Source organism: Scyliorhinus torazame, chromosome 28 (assembly GCF_047496885.1).
Source record: "Scyliorhinus torazame isolate Kashiwa2021f chromosome 28, sScyTor2.1, whole genome shotgun sequence".
NCBI lineage: Eukaryota > Metazoa > Chordata > Chondrichthyes > Carcharhiniformes > Scyliorhinidae > Scyliorhinus > Scyliorhinus torazame.
This window is the reverse complement of record NC_092734.1, coordinates 22,942,767-22,958,603: the sequence shown is the minus strand read 5'-3', so window position 1 is coordinate 22,958,603 and position 15,837 is coordinate 22,942,767. Positions and strand designations below refer to the sequence as shown.

Sequence of the window (15,837 nt, the reverse complement as noted above, 5' to 3'; positions counted from 1 at the left end):
CCCCATGTTTGCATGAGTTTCACCCCCACAACCCAAAGATGTGCAGGCTAGGTAGATTGGTCACGCTAAATTGCCCCTTAATTGGAAAAAATTAATTGGGTACTCTAAATTTTTTTTAAAAGACTGGATTTTCAAAACTTCCAACCACAGCACCAAACACGAAATGGTAATTTTCCTTCAAAGCTGAAATGTTTGTCAACCATTTGTGCAAGGTAGGGAGACAGCAGAGTCTGAACCTATTCTTATCTGACATCCCACCCACACACACGGTTTCACAGGAGTGGTAAGATAACAATTAGAAAATGGGACCCTAGCTATAATTTTATTCCCCCATCTCAGCAGCACGATCCAATGATAATGTCCTTCTGCTACTCTGAGAGACCATCGGCAGAGATCAAAAATAAAACACAGGGCTTTCTGGAATTCTATAATAACCAACTGAATCATTAGAATTTTTTTTTTATAATTTAGACTACCCAATTATTATTTTTTTCAATTAAGGGACAATTTAACATGGCCAATCCACCTACCCTGCACACCTTTTTTTTGGGTTGTGGGGGTGGATTCCACACAGACACGGGGAGAATGTGCAAACTCCACACAGAAGTGACCTGTGGCCTGGATTGAACCCTGGTCCTCGGCGCCATGAGGCAGCAGTGTACCACCCCATCAGTAAGAAATATATATTTAATGGTAAAAATGAAATCCAGAGCTACACAATGGTCCAACAAATTCAAAAAATTTATATAGTTAATGGAAAAAGTCAACTATTACAAACACGGGTGCAAACATGAGCTGCAATCCTCAAGTCCCTTCTGTCTGCGATCAGTGATCAGTGTGTTTTTCTTTTAAAAGATAAATGTTTCTTCTGTCAGGCACCATATATTAAAAAAGGGTACAATCAAAGATAACACAATTAAAGATTCTAAAAGTGTTAAATCAAAAGAATAGCTAATAGTGTCCATGCGAGACCAGTGAAGAGGAAGCTTTTCCTACTCTTGAATTGTGGTTCAGGTAAATTTACATGCCTGGGGATCAGATATGAGGATTCATTGAAAGAGAAGAATGTTCAGCAGGTCATAAAATCAGGCACTCATCACTCGTGTGTCAGGGGCCCAAGTCTTTACAAGTGAACTCGGAGCTTTGGAAATAGATTTAAGAGCCTCTCGGCTCTTAAAAGACAAAGGTGGAATGGCATACACACCTGCAGAAGCAGGAAGAAGCTCTTTACAAAAAATAAAATTGGAATTATTTCCCCCCAAAAAACTTAAATCTCTGCTCAGCAAAACTCCAAGAGACCCAAGACTCGATAATTAGCAAACATATCCAATCAACACATGTCACAATATCCTTCCCAATCAGTAACATATCAAATACTTACTTGAAACCACACATATACTTATTACATCAAGCAGTAGGCTAGTCCAGAGGGCAACAAGCTTCAAAGAAATACTCACTGCTATTTAATCACATTTGTTCACATCATCTATCGTTTCCACTTTTATTCCTGCTATCGCTATTTATCTTCCTTAAATCAACTACATGCTCCCTTTCATGCTTTTAAAAGAATGAATTAAATCTCCTGGATCTATTTATCTCCAAATTATCACCGCAATTATTTCTGCACTTGTATTTTGTAGACAAATCTCCATACTTCAAGTATAAGGTTCCTTGTCTGGAGATTTAGGCTCACTAGAAAGCAACAGCAAGCACAGTGGTGAGAGAACCCAAGAGAGGTTCACGATTCGTTGCCGTTCCCTCCGTGCCTCAGCGAATCTAATAACTTTGCTATGATATTCGGTACAATACAAACTGAAAGAATGAAAGCGCAAGTTGCCAAAGTCCCGGAAGACCTTAGGCTGCTCTCTCCCTTTTTCAGAGCGCTGACTGGTGGTGATTTAATTTGAGGGTCACTACTCCTCAGGCGAGGGGCATGGGCCTTCTTGAATAATTGGTTGGTGTCATACCGAGCACAAAGGAAGATGGTTGTGGTGGTTGGAGGCAAATCATCTCAGCTCCAGGGCATCACTGCAGGAGTTCCTCAGGTAGTCCCCGAGGCCCAAACATCTTCAGCTGCTTCATCAATGACCTGCCTTCCATCATAAGGTCAGAAGTGGGGATGTTTGCAGATGACTGCACAATGTTCAGCACCATTCACAAACTCCTCAGATAATGAAGCAGCCCATGTTCAAATGCAGCAAGGCCTGGACACTATCCAGGCTTGGGCTGACAAGTGCCAAGTTACATTCGTGCCACACAAGTGCCAGGCAATGACCATCTCCTACAAGAGAGGATTTAACCACCATGACATTCAATGACATTACCATCTCTGAATCTCCCACAATCAACAGCCTGGGGGTTACCATTGATCAGAAATTGAACTGGACCAGCCACATTAATACTGTGGCTACCAGGGCAGGTCAAAGGCTTGGAATCCTACAGCGAGTGACTCACCTCCTGAACCCCAAAGTCTGTCCACCTACATGGCACAACACAGGAGTGTATTGGAATACTCTCCACTTGCCTGGATGAGTGCAGCTCCAACAACACTTAAGCAGCCCGCTTGATTGATCCCCCTTCCACAAACTTTCAAACCCTTCACCATCGACAATCAGTGACAGCCTTGTGTACCATCTACAAGATACACTGCAGTAACTCACCAAGGTTCCTTAGACAGCATCTTCCAACCCTTCGACCATTAGCATCTAGAAGGGCAAGAGCAGCAGATACCTGGGAACCCCACCACATGAAGGCCCCCCTCCAAGTCACTCACCACCTCGACTTGGAAACATATCGCCGTTCGTTCACTGTAGCTGGGGCAAAATCCTGGAACTCCCTCTCTAAAGCAGATTTGTTCCTCTACATCATCCCCACTGGTTGGTGGTCTATACTCTTATCGAGCAATATCATTGCACCTTTTTTAGTTCATTAGCTTGAGCCAGATGATTATGTCTAGATTGTTCTGGGACTTTCTTTCTGTCCAGCAGTACTAGGGCAGCACAGTAGCACAAGTGGATAGCGCTGTGGCTTCGCAGCGCCAGGGTCCCAGGTTTGATTCCCGGCTTGGGTCACTGTCTGTGCGGAGTCTGCACGTTCTCCCCGTGTCTGCGTGGGTTTCCTCCGGGTGCTCCGATTTCCTCCCACAGTCCAAAGACATGCAGGTTAGGTGGATTGGCCATGCTAAATTACCTTTAGTGTCAAAAAACGTTAGGTGGGGTTATTGGGTTACGGGGATAGGGTGGAAATGAGTGTTTAAGTGGGTCGGTGCAGACTCGATGGGCCGAATGGCCTCCTTCTGCACTGTCTGTTCTAACTACATAGTGGGTGTACTTACACCTGAAGGACTGCTGCGGTTCAGGAACGCAACTCACCACCAGCTCCTGAAGGGCAACTAGGGATGGGCAATAAATGCTGGCCTAGCCAGCGATGCCCACATCCCGTAAATTAATATTTTAAAAACCTGTGCTGTTGGCATTACTCCACAACATGAACCCACCATTCAGTCACCTGTGCTAACCAACCCACATTGCAATTCATATACATGCTGGAAGCAATCTGAATTTATACGATAGCAAGTTGCCCTGGCTGCTGCCCACATTTGCCCAGTGTCCCACTAGGTGCAGATCCCACCCCTAAGCTACCCTGTAAATTACACACAACATTGTGTCAAGATGATAGCTATGAGTGTGAAATCAAGTGTTGATGATGCATCTCTTTCATCGCTTCTTCCTTTTCTTTCATAGCAGACCAGTTTGCACTGCTTGTGTATCTGAAAGGAAGGGTGAACATGGAGACAGGGGATACTAAGAGGTGCATGCTTACATCATCCGCAATCTACAAATCTGAAGACAGTGTGGGAAATGGAGATGGTGGGATGTGAGAAGGATGATGAGTATGAACGTACTGGCAGCTTTGATGGTTTCAGCCCCTCTGCCGGAGATGCCCTCAGCAATAGGTGGCCCAATAATGGCCAGCATTATCTTTCCCCATGGGGATTAGGATATGCAGGCATGCCTGATCCTTCCACTTAGCTCTTACTGTATTAGATTGTGCACCATCTTGTCGTACAAGAGATTAAGTGTGTCAGTGAGTAAAAACAAAAGATGTTGGATATACCCTGCCGTCAGGCAGCATGTGTGGAGACAGAAAGTTTCCAACATGTGTGTTTTTAATTCAGGTTTTCAGCAATGCAGTATTGTACTTTTGTGTCAGCATTATCCAATCTGTTTGGCTGATGTGGCTGCCATGGTGACATAGCAATATGTGCAAGGCTTGCAGCAGTGCTACTAAGTATGCGAGGTGTATGGCAAGTGTGTGTTAGGTGTGAGTCACAATTGTTAAGATTACTGGCAGGTGAGTAATGGGGGTATTGTGATTTGAGCAATGTCAGGCGGTAGTGGTTAGCTTGGTATGATAGGCATTTGAAAAACGCATTCACATTTGAAACAAAATTTCAGTACAAATATGAACATTTTCATTGGATCATACCATAGAAATTAGTAAGACCAGAAGAAAAGAGAAATAGTTTAAAGCATAAACGTATGATGCCAACAGTGCAAATGGAGTGAAATCCCAAAGTAAAGTATTCTATTGCAATGTTTTGTTTCAACATATCCCACTCTTTTTTTAAAAAGCAACCCAATAGTTGTCTTTTTGCATTCATGAGGGTTTTCCTGGGCAGGAATGTGAACTGCATTGCTCAAGTAAACTTGATTAACTCTCAATTATAGCTGCAAAGTTTCAGACTGAAATTTCACTGAAGTTTTTGCAGAAGCTACAATTTCTTGGTAATGCTACATTTCCTACTGAATTCTGCTCCGAACAGCACATTTTCTTTGTCCATCTGTTAACATGAGTAATGGTGGAAGCAGAATCTTTGACTATTTTTAAGGCATAGCTCGATAGATTCTTGATAAGCAAGGTTATCAGGAATGTGGAGTTGAGGTTACAATCAAATCTTATTGAATGGTGGAAAAGGTTCATACAGTCGACTCCTCTTAATTCACATGTTTGTATTTGATTTTAAAAGCCAGGATGAATCATGACAATTTTATTCTGCTTTATTGGTTTCTTTCACTATACAACAAAGAAATAATTATAAAGATATCCTGTCGTACTACTCGCAATAATTTGGATGAAATGTTGTTTCATAAGGATATGTATTTATCTGTGTAATATGCAACATATTAGGTAAGGTGGAGAGCATTGGAAGTTGTTCTGTTGATGGGTAGTTCTCTCTCTACATTCAAAATGAATAGGTTTCATCCATGGAGCCTGCTTTAGTGCAATGTACAATTTTTAATTATTTCCACATTTACTCCGCAGGTTCTAGGTTCTATTATATTTCTGTCTCAAAATTCAACTTAGTCCATATCACTCTTTTGACATGATCCACTGTTAGATGTTTAGCTGCTGTTGTATAGTCAACGGTTCTGCTCCTTTTCACCAACACCTTTATTTCACTTTAACAGACCCTGCAACAAAATTCTATCATCATATCACCTAACATAAAGGCGACCTGAAGTCCCTTTTACAGATCAGTGTCAATTATTGGATACTTAACATAAATGAGAGAACTAATTGGAATTTCTCTTAACCCATTACTTAACATCCACAAATGTTATTATTGACTCAAAATATAATCAATGTATCTTGGAAACTTACTTGTCAAGGAAATCCTTGTCTACAACAGCACAGATGTCAAGAAGGGGGTTTCCCATCCCAAATAGCACATTTTGTCTGAAAACAATGCACAATATCATTATAAGTTTGCTGTCCCAGTTCAGTGGAACTTGTAACTTTTCCTAAAAATCAGAATAGAAAACCATGACAAGTGCTAGGATTCCCAGTTTTATTTTTTGAAAGGCTTGAAGATATAAATCAGGAATCAGGAAACACTTTCACTGGAAGACGCACAGGGAACTGACTCTGAAGAAAACCTCATCACAATTCATCATTTTACACTTACTATTTGGAGAAAAAAAGCCCTTGGGAGTAATCAGTGTTAAAGTTAATACGCTGGTTTTAGAATGTTCCAAGCAATCTCATTTCAACAATGTTAATCATAATAAATATTCATAATTCTGCATTCCACTAGTTTCGGCAGCTTAATTCCATGCAATTTCTAACTGAATTGGTTGGTATGGATCCATCTCATTTCGGCCATCAGCAAGACAAAGCGCTTAAAAATAGTTAGCATTTACACTGGGAAACAGTGTCCAGGAATGAAGGTTAGGAAAAAGAAAAGAAAAGAAAAAAACATTAGCAAGTGAAACCATCAACAAACTTCTTCCAATTGTAGCATTAAAATGTTTGATTCAGAGGAATATTTAACAGACATAGAAATATGTGTCATGAATACAAGTTCCTGTAAATCCCTTTGACATTTTCTTTTGGCCCCATCACACTGTGTACATCACCTTCACACAAAATCTTTCACTGACCATTACGGAAATCATCCAGAGAATCCCTAAAGTGCAGAAGGAGCCCATTGAGTCTTCACAGACCCTCTGAAAAAGCAGCCTACCTAGGCCCACACATACCTGTCCTATTCCCGTAACCCCACCCAACCTGCACATCTTTGGCCACAAAGGGGCAATTTTAATAATAATCTTCATTGTCACAAGTACGCTTCCATACACTGCAATGAAGTTACTGTGAAAAGCCCCTAGTCTCCACATTCCAGCACCTGTTTGGGTAAACAGAGGGAGAACTCAATGTCCAAATTACCTAACAGCACGTTTTTCGGGACTTGTTGGAGGAAACCAGAGCACACGGAGGAAACCCACGCAGACACGGGGAGAACGTGCAGACTTCACACAGACAGTAACCCAAGCCGCGAATCGAACCTGGGACCCTGGAGCTGTTTAGCATAGCCAATCCACCAAACCTGCACATCTTTGGACTGTGGAAGGAAACTGGAGCACCCGGAGGAAACCCATGCAGACACGGGGAGAATGTGCAAACTCCACACAGATAGCAGAGGCTGGAATTAAATCTGGGTCCCTGGCGCTGGCACTGAGGCAGTAGTGCTAACCACTGTGCCATCATGAATCCGAACCGGACATTAACCAAATAAGATTATTCCATTTTGGTGCAGAGTCAATTTTGTGCTGAAGCAATACAGTCTTCTTCATTAAACTGTGCCAAGTTTAATGACTCTGAATCACGATTTACATTTTTGTTTGCGGAGGATGTTGCGGAACTAACTCACACGTGGAAGGTAGAAAACAGGATTAATTTGGCATAAACTGAAAACATTTAATTTGAAATTTAGTGCATTTTTTAAAAGAGTAAGTCTAATGTTCCAATGAAAAGTTAGGATAAAAATCGCAGACAGATGGAACTGTCATAAACCAAAAAGCTGATACATACAATGAAGCGTTAATTCAGACATTTTCAAGAATTTGCAGCTCCCTGTATAATAACATTATTAGCACTACTAGAGCACATACGCCAATTAACAGACCTTGTGCAAATTAGACACCACAAGCAAAGGTATAGCAAAATAAACTAAATGAATCTTCATGTGTTTGGAGCTTTATTTTCTTACTTACATAGCAGTTTTATATTATTAGTTTTAGCTGGTTGCTCCTTTCCAGTGCAAGTGAAGTCCCACAATGGACTTAAACATACAAAGTAGACATAAGCTCCAGTGCAGTCTAAGTATCCATTATCAGGGGTGACATCATTCGGATGGGACATCAAATCAACTCCTGCCAGAGATGGTACTAAACTCAGCGTTTCATCTTCAGGGTCTCCCTTTGAGACCAAAATGTGCCCAATTATTCAGGAGCCTATCTATCCATGACCTATAAGCCAGGTCAGATGAGTGAAAAAAAAATCTTTACTGGCCTTGACACTTGCAACGGAAGGAAGCAACGTTAAAAGATGCAAGAGAAAAAGAGGAAAATGGAGGGAGTAAAAGAAAGAATGAGAAAGAAAGAATGACCGAGAGCAAGAGAGACAGATAAAATAAGGGAAAGAGACAAGACTGTTAGAGAGTGGAGAGAGAAAGAGTTCATAGAGCAAGAAAGATACAATAATAAGCTAAAGACAAAATAAAGACCGAGAATGGCTTCCCACCTTGCACTCCGCAAAAAAATTAAAAGCTTCCCCAGAACTTTGCAACCTATATTGCAAGGTTTTGTGCATAAACAGAGATTCATGATTTGATTTAATCACGTATGATTACGGATTTTGCGGTGATGCAGGATGTATGAGGGGCGGCCGGTGGCACAGTGCTTACCACTGCTATCTACGGCGCACTGAGGACCCGGGTTTGATCCCGTCCCCGGGTCACCGGAGTTTGCACATTCTCTCCGCGTCTGCGTGGGTTTCACCCCCACAATCCAAAGATGTTCAGGTTAGGTGGATTGGCCACATTAAATTGCCCCTTAATTAGAGAAAAATAATTGGGTACTCCAAGTTTGAAAAAAAAATGCAGGACGTTTGATTCATGCCTGTTCAACAAAACCTTTGTACGTATACTTTGAAACAACAGGCCCCAGGTGGTCAACAAGTTGGCATTAGTGTTTTGACAGGAACTATCTCAGTCTGAATGTCTTGTTCACAATAACTTATCCGGACATAATGAATTATCAAGGTCAGCACAGGTGACTAGAGACCTACAAAGATCTTGAGCTTTCATTTACAATTTATTAGAGTGTGACAAGAAAAAAGGGTCTGATGAAGGTTAAGATTCTCGTCAGAGGAAAAGTGGGATAATTATTATTTTTTTTGTACAACTACAGCTTAGACATTGTAGCCACCTGGGTTGGCCACTTCCCGACTTAAAATGGAGAACCGCAAAGACTGAAGGGAAATTCAGCCAACACAGGCAAAATTGAGCAAGTGCAGAAATCATGTGTATTGAAACTTGCAAAACCCAGACAGCACTGAAACCAGCAGCCATCTGCATAATAATGAGCGATTCCAAGGCACAATCGCAACACTTAAGGTGAATAAAGCCAAGCCAGACTCCTCGGCGCCAGCAGGAGCCACGACAAAGGAAGGCCAAAGGACATTTAGGGACCGCCCAGCAATCAGGTAACAGTATTGGAGAAATCGATCCAAATGATCGGAAAGCAGTCCAATCATTTGAATCCAGGTATGGGGTCCACCCCGAAGGGCGGGAAGCCCCTGGGGACTATAAAGTAAAGCCCCCAAGTTCAAATCGGTCTTCTTGACAGGGTCACTCAGCAGCGAATCAACCCTTGAGAGAGATCTGCCCAAGCTGCCGCACCAACCAAGTAAGTCTCCAGTCAACGCACGCTACGAGATAGGCGCTCCTAGCTACCAGTCCATACCAGCTTTTGAATCCTGCAGTTTCAGAACCGGAACAAAAGGCCATTTGTTCCCCTGACCTGGTGGGCCAGTCCAATGCTAAGTATAGACCTTTTAGTGATAGAAAATAGTCTAGAAAGTAGAGTTTGTGCATGAGTAGTGATTTACCGTGTATAATAAATGTGTTTTGATTTGAATCTTACTAATTGGTGTGTTGAGTTAATGATCAGTACTTGAACTTGAACCTCGTGGCGGTATCATAAAGATACCTGGCGACTCTAGAGCAAACGTTATAAAACAGAGCAAATTGAACCAACCAAAAGTTAGCAACATATTACTGGCGACATCTGACGGGACCCAACTTAGAAGTGGCTTATCCACTCCGGGAGAACCCAAAAATTTGAATTAGAATCCAATTGGGAACAGAAAAACCACAAGTGTTCAAGCAGTTCTGATCAATCCTCATAATTCGGAAGTGTTTTAATGCATGCGTAACTAACAGGGCTACAAGGTAAAACTGATAGATTTTTGTTGCGAAAAACTGTTGTGAGTTTGTATTCCGGAAAATAGCGAAAGCCGCACCCGTAATTACAGCACCGCCTTAATACCCCTCGTTCCAAATTTTAAGAGAGTATTTAGAGAGGAAAGATGGCAATGCAGGCAATGCAACGCCTCATGAACCCTGAAGAATTCGTGGTCACAGTGACCAACAGTAGAGTAGGTCAGTTTCCCGTTTTGGAAGAGGAAATCAGGAAATATCTCAAAGGGAAAGGATAGCCGCTTTTTAGTGAATTCTGTGACAATGAGGAAACAGGACCCAGGAGTATAGGACATACTTGGTGGGAGAACCTGTCAGAGATTCATAAAAGATTAGGAAAAGCTCGCAAGCTGATGGCAATCGTGTCCTGTCTGGCACAATTGCGAGGCACAGAGGAGATCGTGCGGACGCTCCGTAAAGAGATAGAAGGAGTACATCAAATGAGCAAGGTCGATGAAAGTGAGGTTGAGAAAGAGAACATAAGAGTTGAGAAGGAAGTTAGCAGCAAAGAACGGAGAGGTGGATGATGCCAAGTGGGCACACCAGTCTTGTCTGGCGCACCTAAGCAGCTTCCAGACACAGTACGAAAAGGCCTATCAGGACATGCAACGTGCAGTCCTGGTGAGAGAGGAAACAGAGAAACAGGTAGAGGCATTGCAAAGGCAGTGTAGCGACCTGAAAGCATCATTACGAGCACTCCATGCTGCCACCACGGAGCAGAGACAAAACTCATTAGATCACGCAAAGTGCCGGAAGCAGATTGCATAACTGCAGTCTTTGCTTTCAGTTCAGAATGGATTCCACAGCGCCTTTGGATCCCAGTTAGATACAGAAGACGGCCCAGATTAGGAAGAATTAAATGAGACCGCGCATAGATATGTTCAGGGAACATGTGCGTAAGGAAAGCTCCAGAAGAGAAAAGCACCCCAACCCCCCTTATTGCAGATAGTTCAGGCACCAATGAATCCAGTAACCACCCACCGCACAGTCACATCGGACGGAGATACAGAATTTCTTTATACCACCCCCTTAACTGTGACCCAATTATGGGACGCGTGCGAGAAAATCACACCGTTCCTCCCCACCTCAGACCCCCACCACTACTTTGCTAGAGTAAAGCAGCAGGCGACCATGTACGGCCTGGACGAGCGTGAGCAAGTGAAGCTCACAGTTTTGAGTGTAGACCCTTCAGTCGTAGCAGCCCTTCCCGACCCACAGAATGTAGGAGGAGGCACCCTTGCAGAGATGCACGCAGCGATCCTAGACGCGATCGGCTACAACAGAGGTGACCCCGTAGAAGGCCTGAATAAGTGCAGGCAGAAAAAGACAGAACACCCCACAGCATTTGCTGGACGCCTGCATATTCATTTCACAGCAGTTTTCGGTAATTTAGAACGTGCTCATTTGTCCCAAGACGGTATGGCCAAATGGACCCGCACCCTTATCTCCCATGCCACAGAGGCAGGACAAAAAGCCTGTACGAATTATGACCCCTCAGAGGAAGCCCACAATGAGAAATGGGGTTTAAAAAGATTGTCCCGCGCCCGTGTCTGTACAAAACAAACCCGCAGTTAGGAAACCCGAAGAACAGCAGGCAGAAGCAGACATACAAGCGGTGAAAACGCACCAGAACCCCGCATGGGTGAACAAAGGCAGGAACAGCCCCCCACAAAAGCCACAGGAGTGTTACAACTGTGGACAGTGAGGACACTTTGCACCAGAATGCAATGCCCCACGAAAGCCACAGAGAGCCCAGCAAGCGAGCACTCTGAATAAGAATAGGACAGAGCCCATACATAGGTGTGAGCACCCGTACAGACCAGACGGATCTGAACAGAACGGACTGACGGTGTTCGGGCTTCCCCAGTTGGGTCTGCGACATCCTCTGGGATAGGTCCGGCCGACCAGTAGTTGCAGCAACGATACGGGGACAGCCCATCGAATTTCTCTGGGACACAGGAGGGTCCCGCACCACAATCAATTCCTCCACCATATTCCAGAAAGACACGTGGCCCACTACAGCCACCATCACCCTCAGCGGCTTCACAGGCCACTCACAGCAGGGACACATCACAGCCCCTGTGCCCATTCAGATGAGCAATATAACGACAGAGCACCCCATAGTTTTAGTCGATCTACCCCACACAGCAGAACACATTTTGGGAATTGACTTTATGAACTCCCACCACCTTTCATTTGATCCGGTAAACCAATGTGTTTGGAGAATGGCAAAATCCGCAAGAGCCCCCGCAACGCTCACAATAGGTGAATACACAAACAAGATCAGCGCAGTCGGCGAATTTTGGTTTGACCCGACCACAATTAACACAGACAAGCAGGTTAGGGCAGTTCTGCAGAAGCACAGGACAGCATTCGCGACCCACAAACACGACTGTGGCCAGATGACTGGTTCCGTTCAAATCACAGGAACTGACCCTAGACCCCAAAAGCAATAGGGATTTCCCCAAGAGGCAGAGGGAGAAATCTCAAAGGTAATCAACAGCTTATTAGAGCAGGGCGTACTTAGATCAGTAGCCTCCACTAATAATGCCCCGATTTGGCCAGTGAGAAAGCCCGATGGATCATGGCGACTGACCATCGATTACCGGGAACTCAACAAAGTCACCCCCGCAGCAGCCCCCACGGTAGCCACAAGTCCCGAGACCATGCTCAAACAGGGACTCAACTCACAATACTTTACGGTTTTGGACGTCAGTAATGGATTCTGGTCCATTCATTTGGCAAAAGCTTGCCAATACAAATTTGTCTTCACTTTTAAAAATCAGCAGTACACGTGGACATGCCTTCCACAAGGATTCCACAACTCCCCCTCCATTTTCCACCGACAGCTGGCAAATGGTTTGTCAAAATTTTCTCGCCCCGAATGTCTGGTCCAGTATGTGGACGACCTATTACTGCAGACAGACACCAAGGCAGAGCACATCGAGCTTCTGGCCAAACTCCTGGAACTCCTACAGAAAATTGGTTGCAAAGTAAACCCCAAAAAGGCCCAGATTTTGGAAAACTTAGTGATATATTTGGGTACAATTATCACGCACGGTAAACGCGAGATAGAGCACAAAAGAATTGACTCGATTGCTAAATTGCCCCTTCCCCAGAATGTTTCAGCCCTCCAGTTGTTTTTAGGACTGGTTGGCTACTGCCGAAACATTGACGGTTTCGCCAGCAAGGCAGCACCCCTCTCGGAACTCCTAAAGAAAGGAGCCCCTTGGGAATGGCTTCCGCAGCATACGGATGCTGTGGATGCTTTGAAAAGAGCCCTCATTGCAGCCCCCGCACTACGGGTTCCAGACCCGCTTTCCCCCTACGCTATAGAGATAGCTAGCACCGACCCCACCCTTTCGGCTGTGCTCCTCCAGGAACGGCACGAACAATTATGACCCGTGGCTTCCGCCTCCAGACTTTTAGAGCAGGGATTTTCGGCCTGTGACAGGCACCTGCTCGCAGTATTCTGGGCAGTTCAGTATTTTTCTTACATAACCGGACTAAACCCCATCAGGCATGGATATTTTTGGACACCCCCGAAAGCGCACCAGTGAATGCAGTTCAGGTCTCACAGACTAATATCGAGGATTTAGTGCAGGTCCAGAAGCAGGATAGCAATCTCGGGGAGATTTTGAAAGGAAAATTTCCAGCACCCTATGATAGGTTTAAAAATGCACTGACCACACACGACGGTGTGGTGTTAAAAGACACCCTTTATGTGGTTCCTGAACAGGACAGGAATCAACTTATTTGTTTATTCCATGACAGTCATGGACATCAGGGAATTGATCCCACTACAGCCCACCTCAGGCAGCTCTGTTGGTGGCCAAGTTTAAAAGAAGACGTAACGCACTAAGTTGAGAATTGCCTTATCTGTGCCCACAACAATCCGGACAGATACGCAAAGAAAGCTCAACTTAGCCACACCCGCCCCATTAACGGCCCCTGGACTAACCTCCAGATCGATTTTATAGGACCATTGCCCCCTTGCAGGAATGATTACAAGTACGTATTAGTCGTCATAGACACTTTTACGATTGGGTAGAGGCATTCTCATCCTGAACGAACACGGCAAAGACCACCGCAAAGATCTTAACCCACGACATCTTTACGAGATGGGGACTCGCCCGCAGCATTGAATCCGACCAAGGTTCCCATTTTACGGGACGTGTCATGAAGAACGTCCTCACGATATTTGGCATTACCCAAAAATTCCACATCGCATACCACCCCCAGTCAAGTGGTATCGTGGAGCGCATGAATCGGACCCTAAAAGCCAGCCTCAGAAAAATGGTCCAACAAAACAACACCACTTGGGATTCAGTCCTCCCTTTTGCGCTGATGTTTTTGAGAAATACTGTCTCAACTTCCACAGGTTACACTCCACGCACTCTCATGACCGGACGCCCCATGAATGGCACAGAATTTTTATTAGGACTGGACTTGACCAGCCCCGAAGAGATGGCCCTCACACGAGAACGCAGTCAAACAGTTAGTGGAAAATGCGAAAACGGCTCAGCTAGCAGCCGCAGTAAAATTAGGCACCAGGAAGAAACAGAGCAAAGCCTGTTTCGACAAGACAGTGCATGCGACTGAGTTTGAGGTAGGACAGCAGGTCATGCTCTCAATTTACAATTTCAACCCCAGCACATTCCTGTCACCGAAGTATTCGGGTCCGTACTCCATTGCGGACAAAGTAAGCCCCTCCGTCTATAAAATTAAGTACCCCAACGGAAAGTGTGTGGGGTTCCATATGAACCAGCTTAAGGCATATGGCCCACAGGTCAATCACGCACACCACGTCATGCTCGACACAGCAGACCACACCCCGCCCACAGCCAACATATCCCTACCCTCCCCCAACACGCCCACCACATCCACGGACGCGCCCTTGACTCCACCCCCGACCTCTAGACTCCGCCCGGAACGCCCACAGACAGCAGCGACAGCGACTGTGACTCAGACAATAGCCACAGCACGGCTCCCTACTATCCCCAGGCAACAGGACCCACACCCAGCGAATCTGACCACGATTCGAGTGATCCCTTCCTCATCACATTCCTGAACAAACTCCACCGCCTTACGATGACGATTCCATCCCCACAGAACTAGACACCACCTTTTGGCACCGCGATAATTCATTCAAGCTCGTCCGGAACGACGAGATGGACTCCAAATCACACCATGCAGCCCTATCAGCCTTTATACATTCAAGAGTATGGCATCCAGGAGAGGTTGACGACTTTGAGTCTGACTCCCAAAGCGAGAACCCCTTTGCGACCCTGTTCGCAACTGATAACTGAGGTGTCCAGATGATGTTTTAAAAAGGAACCGCTTGGGAGAAAACGGTGTCCTTTCTGGTGGAACCTGCAGCATGTTTAATGTTGTTTGTTACTGTTATTGTTGGTGTTGTACGTAAGATCGGAAATTTTTCCACGGCCACACGCCATATTCTTCGGCCGAAACCTATGAGAACTTGCCAGCACGCTCATCGGCAGAAACCGCTGAGAGCTTGCCAGACCCCCGTTCATAACTGCTCTTCTGGTTCAAAGGTAGAACCAATACGGCAACCCCCACGATGACTACATTTTTGCCCGTTCTTGTCGGTTGCTCAGGCAGTGGAGAAACGGCATTGGTCTCCGCCCTGCCTGAGGACCCCCCCCCCTCTGGTCAGCTACGCTTGGGTAGAGCACATACGGCATTGATCGCCATCCTACCCGGGATTCCATCCAAATCTTACCCGTCGTGGCCCATGTGCACCTCATTTTGGCACTCTTGGTTCAAAAAGTTGTGTTATGTTTTCAGGCAACCCTTAGGTTGCTTAGACGGCTTAGACCCTTAGACGGCTCGCACTGTTTCAGTATTTTTTTTTGTGTGTGTCTTGTCCGGAATATTCGGTTTTAAAAAAAGAATGAGGGAGTCACACATGGTGACAAATTGTAAAGGGAGAACTGGCACTAAAGGACAGACATACTAAAGCACGAGATATTAACCAAGATAGTAACAGA

The 15,837-nt window shown here is 44.9% G+C and overlaps 1 protein-coding gene across 9 annotated transcripts in view; it reads right to left on the bottom strand.

Annotated features, from left to right (window-relative positions):
• The window catches only part of LOC140403578 (adenosine kinase-like), a 314,037-nt gene that overhangs the window by 265,466 nt on the left and 32,734 nt on the right, over positions 1 to 15,837 (bottom strand). For all 9 annotated transcript variants that reach the window (XM_072491639.1, XM_072491640.1, XM_072491645.1 and 6 more), the window contains exon 2: positions 5,665 to 5,739. In XM_072491639.1, the coding sequence (XP_072347740.1) occupies positions 5,665 to 5,739 (75 nt within the window). The remainder of the gene's footprint in view (positions 1 to 5,664; positions 5,740 to 15,837) is intronic.